Genomic DNA, 18,889 nt, shown 5'->3' with positions numbered 1-18,889 from the left:
CCATGGGCCCAAAGGGAAAGTGTACTATGAAGTTAATACTGAGTACTGAAGGTTTTCAGCTATAGCTTAGCAAACTATAAGTGTGTGAGCCACCTTTCACTGTAACAGGAAGGCAATTCTGTAATACACTGCTGAATCAGGATCTTACAGGAGATCCTTATTGATTCATAATGTGTTTGAGTGCTGGGGAAAAAAAAAAAAAAGAAAAAAAAGGTTTTGACAATTAAATGTTATTAAATTAATGTGGTTCAACTAAAAAGTCTGCAAATTCTGGAGCAGGTCATGTGTTCAGCAAGTTGTTCTCTGGCATAGACGTATACCTTCAAGATTGTAACAGAGTTTGTTGCTTTGTAGTAACAGAAAAATTGCTAAACTGTCTTCTTTACAAATGCTTTCCAGTACTGTTCTTTTTCTTTCTTTGTCTAAGACACTGTGAAATTATTTAATGTGACAGAAAATTCAACTCACATGTCTTGAAAGCATAGTCAGATGCATAACAGAACCTAATTATCACCAGGGGGGCTGGAGGGGAAGAAGAGGAATGAAGTAGTAGACATTTCCAGAAAATTTTAGTAATACATGCATAATATTTATCTACATGTGTCTTACGGAAGCAACGTCTTAAAAATAAATAAATAAATAATCTACAGTATATTATGCATGGTTTGTCTGTCAGTAAATGCTGTCAGAACCTTTACCTGAATAGTATTTAAACAGCTTTTTGAAAGCAGCCTAGGCGTAAATGTACTTTTTTTTTTTTGAAAGTTACTAGGAGATGGAAATTTACTTCTCTTACCTTTTATAAAAATCACAATTTCCATTTAAAAACAAAAACCTTCCTTTACATAAAGGAAGGGTAAGAAAACGGGGAAAAAAGAACGAAAGATTACTTGTCCTTTTTCCCCATCCCTCCAGTGGGGCAGACTTTCTGAGCATCGATAATCCTTAGCGTTTGGTTTGTTTCTGCAGGACTGCAGCGTTCCAGAGATCGAGTTCTGCCTGGGAGCTGACACAGGGGGACTTCCTATCTGCATACAAAGCGCAGTTGCCAATTTAGAAGAACTGGATGTTGAAAAAAACCCATATATAAGTGTCAAATCAGGAGTGTGAGTACTGAACCTGTTTTACAGCAGTTTGCCAGCAGGTAGAAAAGCATCATGGGCTGAAAGTCAATGATAGGAACGATATTCCAGGTTTTTGCAATATATCAGTTAACATACACTAGATATTCATAGCTCTACATTTCAGCATTGTGCTATGCAAGCTTCTAGCAGTGGAAGCAAATTTTTGAAGGATTTTTTTCTTCTAGTTGCTGGCAGAGGTCTTCTCTAATTCCATCTTTGAGTAGCTTTATAAATAGAAAGAGCAGCTCAGCTATAATTAGCTTTAAGTTCACTGGAGAATAGATGCCGTCTCCCTAGCCACCCACCCTGTTATAACTATAACATTGTGGCTGAATACCAGAAGATGAATATTATGTCATGCAAGCATTCTTCAATTTATGGCTATATTCTGACTTTTTGCAGCGAGGTGATGCAATATGATATAGGCCCCTTTAGTTTAGAAACAGCATTTCCTGTTTTGAGCAGAATAGTCTTATTTTTTGGGTAAATGTCCAACACATTTCCTGAAGTTTGGAAATTCTGTGCCTCTTCTTTGCAGAATGACATTAGCTGTTCTGTTACAAGAGTCTGAGTTTGCCTTTCTGCGCAAGCCAAGCTTTCCTTCCCACGATCTTGCAATATGTCTGTGAAGCTTGAGGTGATGAAGGAATTAAAAACAGAATCTTGTCATAGTTTTGACAGAACTCTGACTTACTATTAACTGCTTGTAGTCTCTGTGTGTAGTTTTAAGAAAGTAATTGTCCATACAGCTCAATGGCTCTTCCTCCGTTCCTTATTTTGTTTACTAACCCTGCATCCAACCTCTGTGTTCAGTATTCTGTTTTATTTAAGGCAGTCTGAAGGAGTGCCAACATTTTTGATTTTCACATTAAAATTAAAGTATCTTGCTTTCCAAAGGAGTGTCATAAACAATCATACTTTAATAACTTCCACTGAAAATAAATAAGTAGGATTTGATGTTAGAAACCTTTTGATTCCGAATGTGGCAGTCCTAGGTAAAATTTCATGTGTCTCATCCTTAATACTGATGCTTTAGTATTGGTTCAGTATACTCACGGTGTAACAAACTGGCTTCTTAAAGCAAGTAAACAAGTTGGTAACTTTCTGCTCTTTCATTTATGTTTGCCTGGGACTGAGTAAAAGTATCTGAGATCTTCTTAGCATTGATAGTGCTGGTGTGTTTAAATAGCTTGTTTTTGATGTGCTGACAGTATCTAAAACACATTGTCTACCGCTAATAAGCAGAAAAAGAAAAATAATATTAAGATCGGTATATTTGTAATGTATCTAATTAGACTAATAAATCCTTTATCCCGATTGTTATAGATGGCTTGGTTATTCAGACTTTAATTACAAAGGAGAGATGAAGATTTTGGAAGAATGCAATGAACCATCTGAAATTCCTTCAGCAGATGTGAAATCTCTGCGTCCCTTAAAAATGGTGAGGACTTCACAGCTCCCTAATAAGTCATGTGCTTGCCTTTTGGTTGTTGTGAACCCTTGGTGGTTTTGATCGACATGTGACCTAGGTTCTGACATCCTTTCAGGTTTAATCCTTACGTGTGTAACAGTCCTCTCATGCCATGGTATGTTGGTAGTGTTGGAATGGCACAGTAGTCACTTGTTCCAGGGCTTGCCGGGCTCCTGCATCTGTTCCAATAAGAACACATAGCCAGTGCAACAGTAAGACATGTTCCTGGGAAACTGCTGCTGTGGAGTGGAGATCAAACAAGATAGAACTGAAAGATTTGTAGTTGTATTGCAACCAACACCAATTCATTAATTAAAACAGCTCCTGAGAAGTTGTTCATTTTCTTTTTTAATAGTGCAGACAGAGTCTGCTGGGGGTGCAAGACAGATGAGGAGTTTACTATTAAAAATACCCAGTAGTCTTCCCGTCACCTCACATTGCATACAAATCTTGAGAGGGGCAGCTAATTTTGATTTTGATAGACATCATATAGGTTTAATTGTGAAAAAGATGTGGCAGGATATAACACATCATTTGACTGTATACGTAGCAAGTCTACAGAAGGAGAATTTAAAAGCCTCAAGTCAATAAGATATAACAGCTTGGGAGCTCCCACCTAACAGCTTGGGAGGTAGGTGTCTTATTCTCTTACAGAACATCATTCACTAACATTTCCAGGGAAAGTACATTTGTTGAATTTGCTCTTTAACCACAGACATGAATATTTCAGCCTATAGTTTTTGTCTTCTCATGTTTATAGTTTCTTAGTGTTTCATCACTGATGCTTAAGTAACTTGAAATACATACAACACAGCTTTAAAAGTTAATTTTAAAAAAATGTTCAATGCAAATTAGTTAAAAAAAAAAACACATGGTAAATATTTGTTTTTGAGCGCTAATAGACAACAAAGGAATATTTTAACATTGCTTGCACCCCTGTAGGGTTGTCAATGCACTGATTTTGTTTGTAGATCAGGTTGATAGCATCCCTGGCCTTCATGAATTATCAGAGTATTTAAGCTAATGCTTGATTTGGCTAATACTGAGTATGGTGAATATAATTACAAAGATTTCATGATCTGATAGTAATGTGAAATACATATCAAACCGTAACTTCAAATTTTATATAAATACTATTTTCCATCTTTTTTTAGGGTGGATTAAAGGTACAAATGCCTATGAATGTCAAGGTAAGCACTGAGGATGCTGAAAATACAACTGGAGCACTGGAAATACAAAACCCTTTTCAAGGCTATTTTCTTTTTGTTGGGTGTGTGATATTTGCTGCTGAAGGAAAATTCGCTAATACTGTCAGGTCTGCTTTCTTACTAATGCTTCCTGAGATGTGAAAGTAGTAGTAGTTTTGTTTTTACATATTAAGAGAATGCGAATTTGCTGTAGAAAAATTGTAAAGCTTTTGCAACATAAAATGGGGTTTTCTGACTGACACATCACTGTAATGGAAGTGGGTCAGGAGAGATTTTCCCATTTAATGTACTATGTTTAAAAAAAATATGGGGGAGATCAGAACCCTTCCTTCCTATACCTGAGCTCAGTACTACAGGTCATGAGTAAAACCACAAACCTTCTGTGAGTTGAGGAGCAGAAAGCTAATCTAGCATTATTGTTCCTCTTTCCTCCTCTTTCTGGTTCTCCACAAAAATGCTAATGGTTTAGGTAACTTTTAATTATACAAATACATGCAACACTTGGAAATGTTTGTAATAAATAGCGTTAATAAATATTAATACTGTTGATAGCTGAATTGTGTGGTGTGGCAGATAAAGAAACCAGCTGGGTGTGTATGTTATCTGCAGTCACTGAAATGACTTCAGCAAAGTGCAGAGCTGTGGACTGTTGTTGACTCTCAAACTCTTGACTAGTTGTAAGGGTTAGCTTAGCACATCCAGCTGTGACAAACATAGGATTCGCTGCAGGCTATTATCTGCTGCCTAGGCACCATATTACAGAATAAATCACAGTCATATAGCTGCAGAGTGCAGTTACATTTAAACTACAATTCAGGACATGTTCAAGGCATTGTTTGAAATCATGTTTTCTAGATGATAATATATGAGAAAACACACTTTGGAGGATGGTCCAAAGAATTTTCAGAAAATATCACTTCTGTCCCGGCTCTGTTTGGTAGCAAAGAGGATTTTAAGGAAATTGGATCAATACGCATCGTCGGTGGAGTGTAAGTGTATTTCACACTTTGTATTCGTGTACTTTAAAATAGAAAATTGTAACTAAATGTTAGGAAGTGCCAACTACGACGTGATTAAAATTTATCTCGGTAAAATATTTTGAGAAGAAAGAAATATACATTTCTCTTGTCAGTTATCAGCCTTAAAAAAAACTACCTCTCTGAGTGGCTTACCTATCTAAGGAAATACTGGAAGGTAAAACTAAGTGTGTGAGGGTTGTGAAGTCAATGTTGACCATTTAGATGCCAGTAAACTGGGCCACTTTGTTCCTTAATGACAGCTTTCACACAGAGCTGTAATTTAGATTGATTTATGCTTCTGATAATCTCTATTTGATTTACGTAAATGACCTTCAATAGGTGTGGACAGTCTTCAGTTTGACATTTTAATGCCTCTGAAATCTATAAACTGTCTTACTGTCTTAATGGTTTTACTTTGCCACCTGTTGCATGTTATCTAAAAATAAGAATCCACCCTTATTTTCTCCTTTGAGGCCTGGGATTGACTCTGTTGCCTTGCCTGTCCTTCCCTCCCTCTCACACACACTAAAAGGGCTGTGAAACACAGAACCAGACACTTAGGTGAACGACTCAAGAGGTAGGCTCAGCGTCAGCTGTTCTAGAGAACTACTAACCCACAGATTGTTCTTTCAACCTCTCCCACGACCCAAAAATTTAAGACGGTTTGAAAGCATACAGGATGGTTGCTTCTGCCAAAGAGCTTAGCAATTGAATAGCTTTCAGAAGCTTTATTTTTTTTCATAGGGGTTTTCAATACTTCAGTATAAAGACTCACTAATATACAGGCTGTCATCAGAATTTACAAGCACTAAATTAAAAATAAACTTAATTGTGAATACACAATCTATTCAAATAAATACACTACATATTAGCTATCTGGGAAGCCTCAAATTCTTAAGAATCATCCTTCTGTCTGTTGTGGTGTCTTTTATTTTTAATGCTGTGGTAACTTAAACAGATGAATTAATGTAAACCAAATGGTACTAAGAGTAAAGCTATAACTGCCTGCCAAATTTCAATGCCAACAGAATTTGTACAGCAGTTCTAAATACTTGCAAGGGAGTTCTAGTGAAATAAATGCTTGCAAGAAAGAAATAAGGGGGGGGGGGTGGCACTTTTTCAAATTAAGTTCCACTTTCAAAAATGATATAGAAACACCTTATTTTAATTGATTTATCTGTTTTGTTCAAAATACTTTTAAGAGTTTTATTCACTAAGTATTTAAGTATGTTCCATATATGATATATTGTATATATTCAATTCACTTGTCTATTCGTAGACTACAGCAGGAAACAGTGTAAGTGGATGAAAGCTTCCTCTGCTGAAATTCCTGAATATTATCATAAACTCCAGCAAGGGTCGGATCTTCTTGTTCATGAAGACAATGGAAGAGATCTTCTGCTGGGTTTTATCATTGGCAATTGGTGCCTTATGGTGTTTTGGCTGCTAGATGTGTTAGCCTCTGTTTAGTACTGAATATTGGTATTAAGAATATGGCTGACTGAGGAGAGATACATCAAGTAGCATTACACAAACTGTTGTTGGAGAAACAATCACATGGCGGAATTTTGATCCACAAAGAGCGCTTGGTTGCATGTTGTGATTTCCAACAAATCTTGCTTTGTTTGTTAGCGGAGTCTGTGATACTCATCTTAGTGTTCTTAGGATGTTCATTTCCCCTTCTATTTGTTACGAAAAATCATGTGTGGAGTTGTTTTCCTTTTAGTTATTTCTCTTTCTTTTGTTGTGTGGTTACTGTAGATGGGTTGCCTATGATAAGGAACGCTACAAAGGCCGTCAGTATTTGCTGGAGGAGGGAGATTATGAAGACAGGCACTCATGGGGGGGAAATGACAGCGTCCTCCTGTCTTTCCGGTTTCTTCAGGCTGTAAGTACTTTTATGAATTTCATACAAATTATGCACAGCTCTATACATAAAGAAGGTTGTTCTTCCTTTACGATACAGCTGTCATGTGTTTGGTCATTCCATCGTTTGTCCAAGTTCACTCTCATTTTCTTACTTGCTGAAATTTAGACTGGACTGTATATGTTGTAAAGTAGAAGCAGGTTTTGAGTAGCTTTTCTAAAGTTCATGAAATAATGTATCATGCAGAATTCCTTGTTCCCCTGCAAGATTTTCAAAGTATCTCACTTCTGCACTTTAAGCTGTTCAAATCTCTAGAATAGACTTAAAAAAATAAGTTTAACATTGGTAAATGTACAGTGTAGTTTCTTATTAAAATATAAAATAGTTTTTCAACATAGCAGCTGTTGTGAGCCTTTAAACAGCATTACCCTCTGTCTCTGTGATTTTTGTGCCAGAAAATTTTGGCAACAAGAATAATCAAGTGGAAAAAATCCATTCTACTAAAATGTGTTTAGTGGGGACAGCAATGAAATAATAAAAACTATATCAGAGTCCAGCACTGGTAGTAATGTTAGACTTTCCAGTGATGTAGAAACATGGGATTAGAACTTCCTTATTATTTCATTTAGTTGGGGGTTGATTTGGTTGGTTGGTTGGTTTCGTCTTTTGTCATTTTTTTTTTGTTGTTGGGTTGTTGATTGATTTTTGTATGTCGTTTGTTTGATAGTAAAAGGAGCTTTGTGAGTGTTCCTGCTCTTTAAATGCAGCTGCAAAGAGCGGCTCCTTTTGAGAATTAAATTGCTTACTCTGACGTTACCCAGTCTTCCAGATATGATGTGATATTCCTGAGCCAGGAGTTTTGTGAAAGTTGAAGATAGGCATTTAGAGCAAACTAATGCAACAGTCACTTTGGATTTTGGACTTCCTTCATCTTTGGATTTTTGGAATTTTGGAATCCAAAAAGGAATTTTGGAATTCCTTCATCTTTTGGCCTAGAGCAGAGCAGGCTGAGGTGAGGCCTCATGGCGGCCTGCAGCTCCCTCATGAGGGGAGCGGAGGGGCAGGTGCTGAGCTCTGCTCTCTGGGGACAGCGACAGGGAATGGCATGAAGCTGTGAGGGGGGCGGGGGGGTCGGGGGGTCAGGCTGGGTGTTAGGAAAAGGTTCTTCAACAGAAGGGTGGTTGGGCACTGGAACAGGTTCCCCAGGGCAGTGGTCACAGCAACGAGCCTGCCGGAGTTCAAGAAGCATTTGGACAATGCTCTCAGATACAGCGTTTGATTTTTAGGTGGTCCTGTACAGAGCCAGGAGTTGGACTCAATGATCCTTGTGGGTCCCTTCCAACTCAGGACATTCAGTGATTCTTTGATTTAATTTGACTCAAGCCTAAAAGAGTCAGGTTGCTGAAGTCCCTAGCATTTTGAAAACATGTATCAATCACATCCGTGTATCAACATATATCATTCAAATAGACATGTACATGTATATCAATATGTAAGTATTGACAGTGTATAAGTAATGCTTTTCCTCAGATTGTAGCATAACTTAAAAAGAATAAGGCAGTTTGTATTTGGAATCAAAAAAATGACTGATGGCATTGGCATTTTATTCTGCTTGACCAACAGATTGACCTCCACTTTCAATACATAGGTCAGTGTTCAGGCATGCCATATGTTCCCTTTGTGACTTTGTGTATGCTATTTAAGGTCAGGATTGTAAATACATTTTACTACCAAACTCTTTTTTTAGAGGGGACTTGGGCAAAAATGCAAAAACAGCTGTCTGTGCCTCAGGCCCCTTGCTGCGCAAGGAGCAAGTTCATCTCTATATTTCAGCAGTGCTGTGAAGAGGAGTGTAGTGAAGCCTACGGTGGTCTCAGACTCAGCAGGCTTGTTCCCACATACCAGATATTTATTCTTTTTTCCTGAAAATTCTGTTTTAGTCAGATGAACTCAAGAATCTCTGCAGAAGATGAAGGAATTTGTGAAATGTAGCTGTGTTGCGTTATTCATGGTCAGCTTACAACAAGGAGCGGGGCTGGGGACTGACCGTACTTTTCACAGGTACTCACCGGTGTCATCTCATGCAGGAGCCCATCCAGCTAGACATTTTCCCTCAGGCATCACACCAGATGACCTGGACTGTGTTGGCTTTAAGGCTAGCCCAGGCCTGAAAACAATTTAGCCCAGTTCACACAGCCTGGAGCCCCAGCTAATGAGCCCTGTGTACCTGAGTCAGCTCCAGGCAGAGTCGGATCACACGTCTCGGTGCTATGCTCCCAGAGCAGGGAGCATGGTGCAGGAGCACGTAAATGGCTGTGTACAGCCAGGCTGGGTACGCCGTGCCTCATTAGCCTGTGTCAGTGCCGGCTCTGTTAAATGTGGCTATGCAAAGCTCTTCAGGTGTTTCTGTGCCATGACACTCAGCATGACAGGTTCCCTGAGAGCTTATTAGCACCAGGAATATCCAAGCCATATTTCTGTGTATTAATCCAAGCCTCCACTCGTACCAGCTACTGCAGCGGAGCTGAGACGTGAGTTTAATCTCCTGACTAATCAGAAAGGTTTCTTCATCGCACACAAAAGAGGGATTGTGGATTTCACCCCTCCCCACCCACTGGTAAAGATGCACATGCACATAGATATGCTCTAAGATATTTCAGTTTGGGTCTGTCTCAAACATTTGTTTCAACCTGTCACAAGCTGTCATGTAGGGATTTGGGTAGTGTTTTGAAAGAAGAGATAGGAAGGTTGTGTAGAGTTGTATTTTCCAGCACGCTGCCAGCTCTGTTATCAGCAGCTACATTGGGACACTGGAGTCAAATGCAGGGCATGTTCCTGAGGGAGGGCAGCAGTTTGTACTGCATGCTGATATGGGGGACCACTTGAATTTGCTGTTTTTTCCAGGGTCAAATGAGAGAATCTGTGAATTTGGGGTATGCCTGTGTTTGTCATGATCAGGGAAAGACCAATTTCTGAATCTTTTAGCAAAACAGAGTATGTTGCCTTCAGAACTTTCCCACTGATGTTTTCAGGTCTAAAGTGATTGGCCTTGTCTTGGAAGTTCATTTTAAAGTATTCTCATATTGCTTACTACATGAGAAATTGCTGTGAAAACTTAGGGAGGAAAAAATGATGACTGTATTTGAAACGTTTTTTTTATTAGGCTTGTGGACATATTATCAGCATTTTAAATGTAAAGAAATTATGCGCATGTTTGATCTAAATGGCTTTTCAGGAACTCATAGAAGATTCTTGCTTTAGGACTGTTAAGTAAGCCATTTTCTGTTGTCACTAAAACTGCACTAGTATTTTTCTTTTTTCTAAAAAGTAGTCTGAAATTGCAGTTGATGATTTTACCAAAAATGGTATTTTAATTTCTAGTGTAGACCTGAAGTACTTGGAGCTTCTTAAATAAATGAAAGAAGTAGGTGGCCAACATAATAGGAAAACCAATTGTACTACACAAGTTGCTCTGTCACTTTTTAGTGTACTGTAAACAACGCAAAGAGGTAGTGCCACATTAAGTAGTGTTCATTCTAAAATTGGTTTGGATTATGATTGAATCCTGCAAAAAGGCATGATCTTCTTTAAAGAGTCTGTTTGGTCAGGTTTACCTGACCAAATGAATCTGGCTGCATGCTTGGTCTGGCCTTAATTTCTAAGTGTTATTTTGATTCTTGTAAGTCTAGTTTTGTCAGTGTGTAGCCTTCAGCATACTGCTCTCTGCATGGTAGTTTAAGTGCTACATCAGCAAGTATTTAATTTAATAATTCTTATGAGGGTGTCCTCATATGTTTTGTGAATCTGCGTTGGCTAGTGTATTTGCTTGACAGCCTTTTCTTCTGTTTGCAAAACTTACTTGCAAAGCTTACTTATTTGAAGCTTATTACAACATTGCAGAATGTTTCAGAAACACTGAAATGGAATTGAGTTCATGTTCTTGTTAAGTTTTAAGGTAAGTGAATGGAAAAGAGGGGAGATTTAGATTAGAGGTTAGGAGGAAATTCTTCACTCAGAGGGTGGTAAGGCTCTGGAACAGGTTGCTCAGAGAGGTTGTGGATGCCCATCCCTGGAGGTGTTCAAGACCAAGTTAGATGAGTCTCTGAGCAACCTGATCTAGTGGGTGGTGTCCCTGCCCATGGCAGGGGGGGTTGGAAGCAGCTGATCTTTGAGGTCCCTTCCAACCCAGGCCATTCTGTGATTGTTGTTTTCCATGTTCACAAGCAGTGACTGAGCTGTGTGCTTAGAACTGCTGAGTGGTTAAGACACTATGCTGGCTGAAATCATAAAGCAATGTCACACAGCTATATGGGACAGGATATGATAATTCAGTATGGTATTTATTTTATTGCTGTAGAGATCAGTCATGCAATGAATGTCTCCAAAATCCATAAACCCTTTGTGCTGAAAAGGTGATCTATACCTTCCCAGATGTTGCACAGTCTTGTCCTCTCCGTGATTATTGCCTTGAACATGGGAAGAGATGGGGAAGGAGAACTTGAAGTAAAAGACTGTAGTGATGGTAATGATTCGAGTTGTCATTTGTGAAGCTGTTGGATGATGAATGCTTGGTCCCCAAGCATTCTTTTGCCCAGGCAGGCATCTTTGCACTCAGTCATTCTTGTTAAGAAAAGGGTGGTGGTCAGGGGCAGCATGTTCTTCCTCTCTAAAGTGGAAACCACTGAAGGACAAACCAGATTGACAGGCTCCCAGCTACATTCTTCAATGCCAAAATCCTCCTTAAAGATTCATATAAGGGACATACACCCCTTCATTGTTTTATAAAATGTTGTCTTTCAGGCTACAGCTCTTTTCCAAAATGTTTTATGTTGTGAAGTGTCACTGAGTTGTAGCAGCCTATCTTCTAACTCCTGTGTTGCCTCTTAGGATTTCATAGAGTCATCAGTGGCACTTTTTCAGTCTGAGGATGAAGATGGGAAAACACTGGACATTATCAATGAAGAAATTTCTGATTTGGAGCAGGCTGGATTTGGCCCAGAAACAAGGTCGATTCTTGTGAGAAGTGGAGTGTAAGTCTACTGAAATCTATGAACGGAAGTATTAAGTATTTTTGTGCAGAGTTGTTTTGGGGTACATATTTTGACAGAATATATTTCACATGGAACAGGTGGTAAACAGTTGAGGGAGAACAATATTTCCCTCTGTTCCCTTGGTAAATGAAGAAAATATCTTAATGTTTTCTCTAAGTCTCCTGCCGACACCTTGATTTGGATCTGGGCACTCTAGTTACTAGAGAAAGCTTGTGACAACCTTCCAGAAACTATGTATGCTGTAGTTTTGTAACACAAGCACTTCAGCAATAATACAGAGCATTATGGTATGGAAGAGGGATTTTAGGTATGTTAAGAACTGGGATACCTTATGGGACACGTGGAGTCTGTACAAAAAGGATGTGTTGTGCCTTAATGATAATAAAGTCAGGCTGTGGGCACTAAAAATTAAAATACTTTTTAGAGAATTATTTAAATTAAAAGCTAGGAGTTAAACCAACAGGTTGAAGAGTATCTGTTTCAGGCTGATGAAACCAACAGGGTGGACTTCGTTAATGTTCAGTGTGCTTATGTGAAGTCTAGGACGAAAGTAAACAGCACAATTGCAATAAATAAGGAAGGTAAATTAGACCGTCTGCAATGTCTGTTGACAGGTATATGAAGTATTAAGTGATGAAGCAAGGACAAAGCTTACAAGTACTTCTATCCCAGTGCCAGAAGCCTAAAAAATACTGTGGGGGGAACTGGAATCTTGCTTGCATCAAATGGCAGCTCTGATACTGATGTGGTGGTTTTACTCAGGTGGGCGGCCGAGCTCCACCACAGCTGCTCTCACTCCCCCTCCTCAAAGGGAAAGGGGGAGAAAATATGATGAAAAGAGCTCAAAGGTTGAGATAAGGACAGGGAGATCGCACAGTAATTATCATGACGGGCAAAACAGACTCAGCATAGGGAGATAGTAAGATTTATTACCTATTACTAACAAGCTAGAGAAGTGAGAAACAAAGGAAAGAAACCAAAAGCACCTTCCCCCCCATCCACCCTCTTCCACGTCCTCCCCCCGAGCGGCACAGGGGAACGGGGGTTATGGTCAGTCACAGTCAGCGCTTCTTCTCCGCCGCTCCTTCTCAGTCACTCTCGTCCCCTGTGCTGTGGGGTCCCTCCCATGGGATGCAGTCCTTGCTGAACTGATCCGGCGTGGGCTGCCCACAGGCAGCAGCTCTTCAAGAACTGCTCCAGATATGGGTCCGTACCACGGGGTCCATCCCTCAGGAGTGAACTGCTCCAACCTGGATCCCCCACGGGCAGCAGCTCCTGCCAGGTCACCTGCTCCTGCCTGGTCTCCTCTCCACGGGCTACAGGTCCGGCCTGGAATCTGCTCTCACAGGGGTCTTCCACAGGCCGCAGCCTCCCTCGGTGCAGGTCCACTGTGGTCTCCTCCACGGGCTGCAGCGTGGAGCCCTGCTCCACCGTGGTACTCCATGGGCTGCAGGGGGACAGCCTGCTTCACCACGGTCCTCACCACAGGCCGCAGGGGAACTGCTGCTCCGGCACCTGGAGCACCTCTCCCCCTCCTTCTTCACTGACCTTGGCGCCTGCAAGGCTGTTCCTCACTCTTCTCACTCTCCCAGCTGCTGTGTGGCGCAGCGTTTTTTTCTTTCCCTGTCTTAAATACGCTCTCACAGAGGCGCAAAACAACATCGTTTATTGGCTCAGCTCTGGTCAGCAGTGGGGCCCTTACCAAACATGGGGCAGCTTCTAGATCCTTCTCACAGAAGCCACCCCTATGGCCCCCTGCTACCAAAACCTTGCCACGTAAACCCACTACAAGCAGACATCACAGAGATTTACATGAAGGATAAGCAGAGGAGCGTTGCAAGGCTACCAACTGCTGGCCAGTGTGCATACCTCGTTGTTGGAAACAGCCACTGTTCTACAGGTCTGGTAGACTGCCAGCTTAACTCCATCTCCAAAAATGGCTTAGGAGGGGCTCCCTGGGACCTATAGACTAATGAATCTGGCTTCAGTCCATAGTAAAATGGGAAAATCTGTAAGATCATGGAATGCATGGTTAATCACAGTCTGTAGGGAAGGACTTAATGTGGCTTCTGTAAAGTGAAGTCCTGCTTCACTAAACTTCTGGTATTCTATGAGAAAATGGATATGCTCATACATTAAAGATGGTCCTGTAGACACAGTACTTAGAGAGAAAAAAAGAAAAAAGAAAAAAGGCCTTTGAGAGAATGGTAGAATGGTGTATAGTTTGTTAAAGAAATAAGGTTGTATGGAATTGGAAGAAAAGTTCTGTTACAGACTGAAAGCTGACTATAGTATAGGAAGCAAAGTATAGGGTTCATTGGGCACTTTTAAAAATAGAGAAGAGTTGTTGGTTTCTCAAGCACTGGTGATAAATCTGGTTTTATTCAATCATATATTTAAGGATTTATTCAGGAAAACCTGGTAAGCTGGGAAAGGAAGCAAGCAGTGAACTCTTCAAGTCTACAGATGACAGACTAAGTTTTTATGGGCAGTTAAGGGCCACGTTAATGGTGAGGACCTCCAGATGGACCTCATAAAATTGAGCAGGCAAAAAGGTGGCAGGTGGAATGTAGAAAAATGTATATTAATAAAAATAGGGAAGAGTAATCTAAAAAATGCTTACATGGTGCTAAATTGTATGCTTGTAATTACAATAGACTAGGGAATGTGGTGTCCTCTAATATCCCTAATATAACAGTCTCGGTTTATGGGGGACTAAGAGAGGAACGGACCAAGGAAAGTGGTCAGCTTAGTGGCATCTCCCTAACTCGCCTCCACCTATTTATGTAACTACTAAAGAACATGTGCAGGGCTAGATGGGGCCACTGGTCTCACACAGGGTTCCTTTCTTCTTTAATTGCAACGTGGATAGCAGACTGGAAGTAGTCTGAATAGGCAACCATTGCAAGCTTTTGCTTCATCTCATCCTGTCAAGAATTCCTCATTTATTTCTCTTTCTTCTTACACCATTTCTCTTAAATTCAACTGGAAGTGTTGGAAGAAAGATGTGTCTTGGGGGAGGATGAGGAACAAGTAAAGATTGAGCTGAAAGAGATTGAAGAACTTGTCAATCAAGTATCTTTCCTCTGGCCTTCTAAGTAAGGCATGATCTTATTCTGAATATAAATTTGATAGAAAGCAGAGACCCAAAGTTGAATCTTTGTCAAATTGTTTACATTTGCGACGTAAAAATAGTAAATAAACTGTGTGACTCTTAAGCACCTCAGATGGAATTTGATGTTACACTGTCAAGTGAGCTTATCAAAAAAAATTCCAAGGAAAAATGTTCAATTTAACTTGCTAGTATTTTCATCAAATACACAGGAAAATATGATGTTTTCAGTTTATTGTTTGTGCCATTTTCCAGGTGGGTTGCATACCAGCAGAAACATTTCTGTGGAGAGCAATATGTATTGGAAAAGGGAAAATACAAGTGTTTCTTTGACTGGGGAGGATCCAGTAAAATCATTATGTCAATTCGACCTATTAAATTGGTGAGTTACTAGAACTTGTTAAAGGGAAAACTTAAAAGAAAGGAGACCTGTCGAGTTCAGAGCATACAAGAATTTTGTCATTTGGGTTGTGCTGTTTAATCAGTTTATCTGTTTACTTGGAAATAAATTAAAGACCCTTATGGATGACACACAATGAATCTGTTCAGGATGGAGACTGGACCTACTTTTTCTGGAATGGACATTGTGGACCTTTCTATCTGTTAATGAGAAAATTGCCAGGGAAACTTCATAAGAAGAACCTCCCTTTGGCAGACTGCATTCATGGAAAGAATAACCTGACCTGGAAATATTTATTTGCCTTAAAGCATAGTAAAATATAATATCTAACTGATAAATTCTCAAGTATTTTTATATCCATTATCTGGCCTGTATTATTATTGCGTAACAGAGCTCTGTAGTGGTGTTTTTTTCCTCTGTTTTCCACTGAAATATTTATAAGGTATATAGCAAATAAAAGGAGGAAAAATTTGTAATCCGTTATTAAATCCAAGGTAGGGCAACTTGACCAAACGGATTAGTGCCAGCACTGTCAAAGCCCTAATGCAAAACAAAGAAAATCCTCAGTAATGAGTATATACTAAATGATAGTACTGCACTGAAAACAGAAAAGGAACAAAGAGTTTACCTTATTTTGAAGAGCATGTGTTGAAAGAGGTGTCCCAATGTTATCTTGAATTTTGTATTTTTTCACGAAATACATTTAAAATAAATACAGAGAAATTTACATGGACTCTAATCCATGTTATGTGAACTAATTAATTAGTTACATGAACTAAATAATGATGCAAGTTCTCTATGTGGAAGAGGACTGAACAACCAGGCAGTTAGTCATGAGCTTCTAGGCATCTGATGGCAGAGGATGGAGGAAGAGAATTGTGCCAAGAGCATAGGAAGTGTGTGTCTCTGCTCTTGAATTTGTAGCTTACAATTTAAGGAACTTGACATGTGTTATAGGAAACTAATTGTAGTTAATTTTATTTGTTCATATGCATGTGTATATATTTATTATTGCAGGAACCTCTTGGAACGAATGAACCTCCACATTTGGTATGTTGACATTATATAACAGTCTCTAGTACTAAACCACATTTAATAATTAAACACAGGTAATGCTGAATTTCTTGCTTCATTACTTCAGATGAATATCTCAGTATTATAATCTCCATACAGTACAGCATTGCTTGAGGAAGCTGGTAAATGTGTAAAGGCTGTTTGCCAATGTTCTGTTCTTGGTTTTATTCCAGATCATACCCCCTTTAGTGTTCTGTCCTTAAAAACGCAAGCATTTCAGTAGGTTTTGAGTGACTTTGGATCTTTCTAGCTAGCTATTTTCCTATTCTTTCCTTCCTGTTTCTGGAAACTTGCTATCACATGCATTCATCCTTCTCTTTGTGGCATACATTCTTTCCATTCTTTTGTATTGCATGTGGTTTGTCACTATCTTGCCTTATGTATGAGGTGAAGAATAGCAAAGTACAAACTGCAAAAAAATGAATTGCACTCTTTAAACCAGCAGGTCGATCAACAGGGGAAGTTGGGATTTTTGTCTTACGTGTTGGTAACTCTGCTTGTCATGGTCTTCCAAGCATTGTATAGCTGCTCTTGTAGGAGTGGGCCCCACATACTCCATGCTTTCCTTTTCCTCCCAGTAACGTAGGACCTTCACTGAGCACATCTTGATTATAACAAAATTGAGATCATTCTCTTCTATTATGCATTCTAACAATTTCCCTGAAAGTTTTATCTGCCTTAGTGACAATTTATAAAGAGAAAAAGTAGTCCCTATAATTCACTTCTGTTTTCAGGACAAGTTAGTTTGGGGGTTGGCACTTCTGGTCTTTATCTTACAAGGTTGTGTTCCATTAACATACCTTTGGTGGTATCTTTCCATTAACATACCTTTGTGGTATCTTTCTATGTCTAAAACCTGCTCTGAATGTTTGTGCTCATCACTAAGGATGGTCTGTGTCTCCCACAACGTTCTTCCCTGACAGGGCTCTCCTTCATTCCTGCATTTGTCGTTTGATTTCTTCTTTTCTGTCCTGGAGTGGGTTGCTAGCATGGGTTATCTAAGTTGTTATATTGCTCTCCTTATGACATGCTTTTAATTAAGCAAGTTTGGAAAACTTTATTTTGGGAAACATGACATTTTTGAAAAGAAAGAGACTCTAGAACTCAATGACAGTTTTAGAAAACTTAAGTATTTTGTCACGTGGACATAATTTTGTTTTCCTTCAATGAGTATAATAGCCATACACACGTGGGAAGTGCATGCATTGTGTTACTTAGCAGGTTGACCACACCCTTCTTTTTCTCTAAGTACTTTAGTTCTACAGTTTTATGATAAACCTAGGACTACAGGAAATGTTTCCTGTCTGAAGACATAATTGGTGTATTATTTTAGTCTTGAACACTGGTTTCCTGCCAGACCTATTCATATGGCAGTTTGCGGCCAAATTCAAAGACTTGCAAGTACATTGACAGTAAGGCCTTGGTAAAGGATACTAGGTAAAATAAGATAATGTAAGACTCAGATTAAACCAGTGGGATCCAAACAGTTGAAAATAATTTTCTCTCTGTCTTCAACTCTTCTACTTTTTCAGCATTTCCAAAAAAAGTATTCAAGTGCTTTAACGCAGTTTTGCAGACCTTTAAGATCAATTTAAACCTTCGAAGTCTCAGTAAATTGTATTTATTGTCTTCCTGATTTCCAGTGATGTATCAAAAAATCTGCATCTGTGTGTGTTTATACACAATCACCAAAAAATACTGGTCTGTACCAGATTATGCTTTGCCTGTTCTGTTCTCGAGTACCATTCTGAATCCCATTTTTAAAAGATGATATCCTGATTTATTACAATCCTGATTTTCATAGGATTCTGTCCTAAAACTGGGGAAGGAAGAATGTCATTCATATCGCTACATTTCTTTTAGGAAGGGAAGTATTTTGAATAAATTTTTATAAGGAAACATTTAATAATAGTAAGTAAACTCAATAAGAAGAAGAAGTAATAGACAGTGTTTCAAATAAATATAAGCATTTTCCTATTCAAAGTTAATGAAATGTTTCCATGTATGCAACAGTCTCTTAGTTTGGAAATTCAAAGCATGGTGCGTATGAGCTGGCAAATCCTTAAGCATCCTAAGTATTTGACCCTTGAATAAGCTATACACCAGTTATTTTGAATGATTCTGTATATATTCTCCCACCTTTAATAACCATATGTCTGAGTTAAGGGAACTGTGTTCACTGTCTAAGAGAGAGTGTCTTTTTCCACATTGGTTTTTAGTTGTTATACAGAAATGGAAAAACAACTAAATTTTCTTTAATCTTTCAGTAACTGCCCTGACCTTTTACTCCTGCCAGGCTCTGTAATAAACGAAGTACATATGATGCAAGAATGACTGAAATCATCAATTCTAAAAAGCCAATCATTTTATTTTTTAAAAAGAAAACTTTGTTTCGTCCAGCAAGAACAAAGCCTCTTTCATTAACAGTTGACTTCAACAATTTAGGAAGCAGAGGGAACTGCAGTGATAACTTGTTTGAATTTCCAGCGTGCTGTTGACTTTTTAGGAAGCAAAGCCTTATAAAGTGACATCAAATCCTGATAGCTGCCGTTTGATAATAATT

The 18,889-nt window shown here is 39.1% G+C and overlaps 1 protein-coding gene across 5 annotated transcripts in view; it reads left to right on the top strand.

Annotated features, from left to right (window-relative positions):
- Positions 1 to 18,889, top strand: part of CRYBG3 (crystallin beta-gamma domain containing 3) — a 103,530-nt gene that overhangs the window by 62,891 nt on the left and 21,750 nt on the right. For all 5 annotated transcript variants that reach the window (XM_080597173.1, XM_080597174.1, XM_080597177.1 and 2 more), the window contains 8 exons: positions 970 to 1,106; positions 2,451 to 2,565; positions 3,750 to 3,785; positions 4,659 to 4,792; positions 6,584 to 6,710; positions 11,577 to 11,719; positions 15,108 to 15,234; positions 16,270 to 16,302. In XM_080597173.1, the coding sequence (XP_080453299.1) occupies positions 970 to 1,106; positions 2,451 to 2,565; positions 3,750 to 3,785; positions 4,659 to 4,792; positions 6,584 to 6,710; positions 11,577 to 11,719; positions 15,108 to 15,234; positions 16,270 to 16,302 (852 nt within the window). The remainder of the gene's footprint in view (positions 1 to 969; positions 1,107 to 2,450; positions 2,566 to 3,749; positions 3,786 to 4,658; positions 4,793 to 6,583; positions 6,711 to 11,576; positions 11,720 to 15,107; positions 15,235 to 16,269; positions 16,303 to 18,889) is intronic.

This window comes from Anser brachyrhynchus (genome assembly GCF_964034855.1).
Source record: "Anser brachyrhynchus genome assembly, chromosome: 1".
Lineage (NCBI taxonomy): Eukaryota > Metazoa > Chordata > Aves > Anseriformes > Anatidae > Anser > Anser brachyrhynchus.
This window is presented reverse-complemented; position numbering and strand designations above follow the sequence as displayed.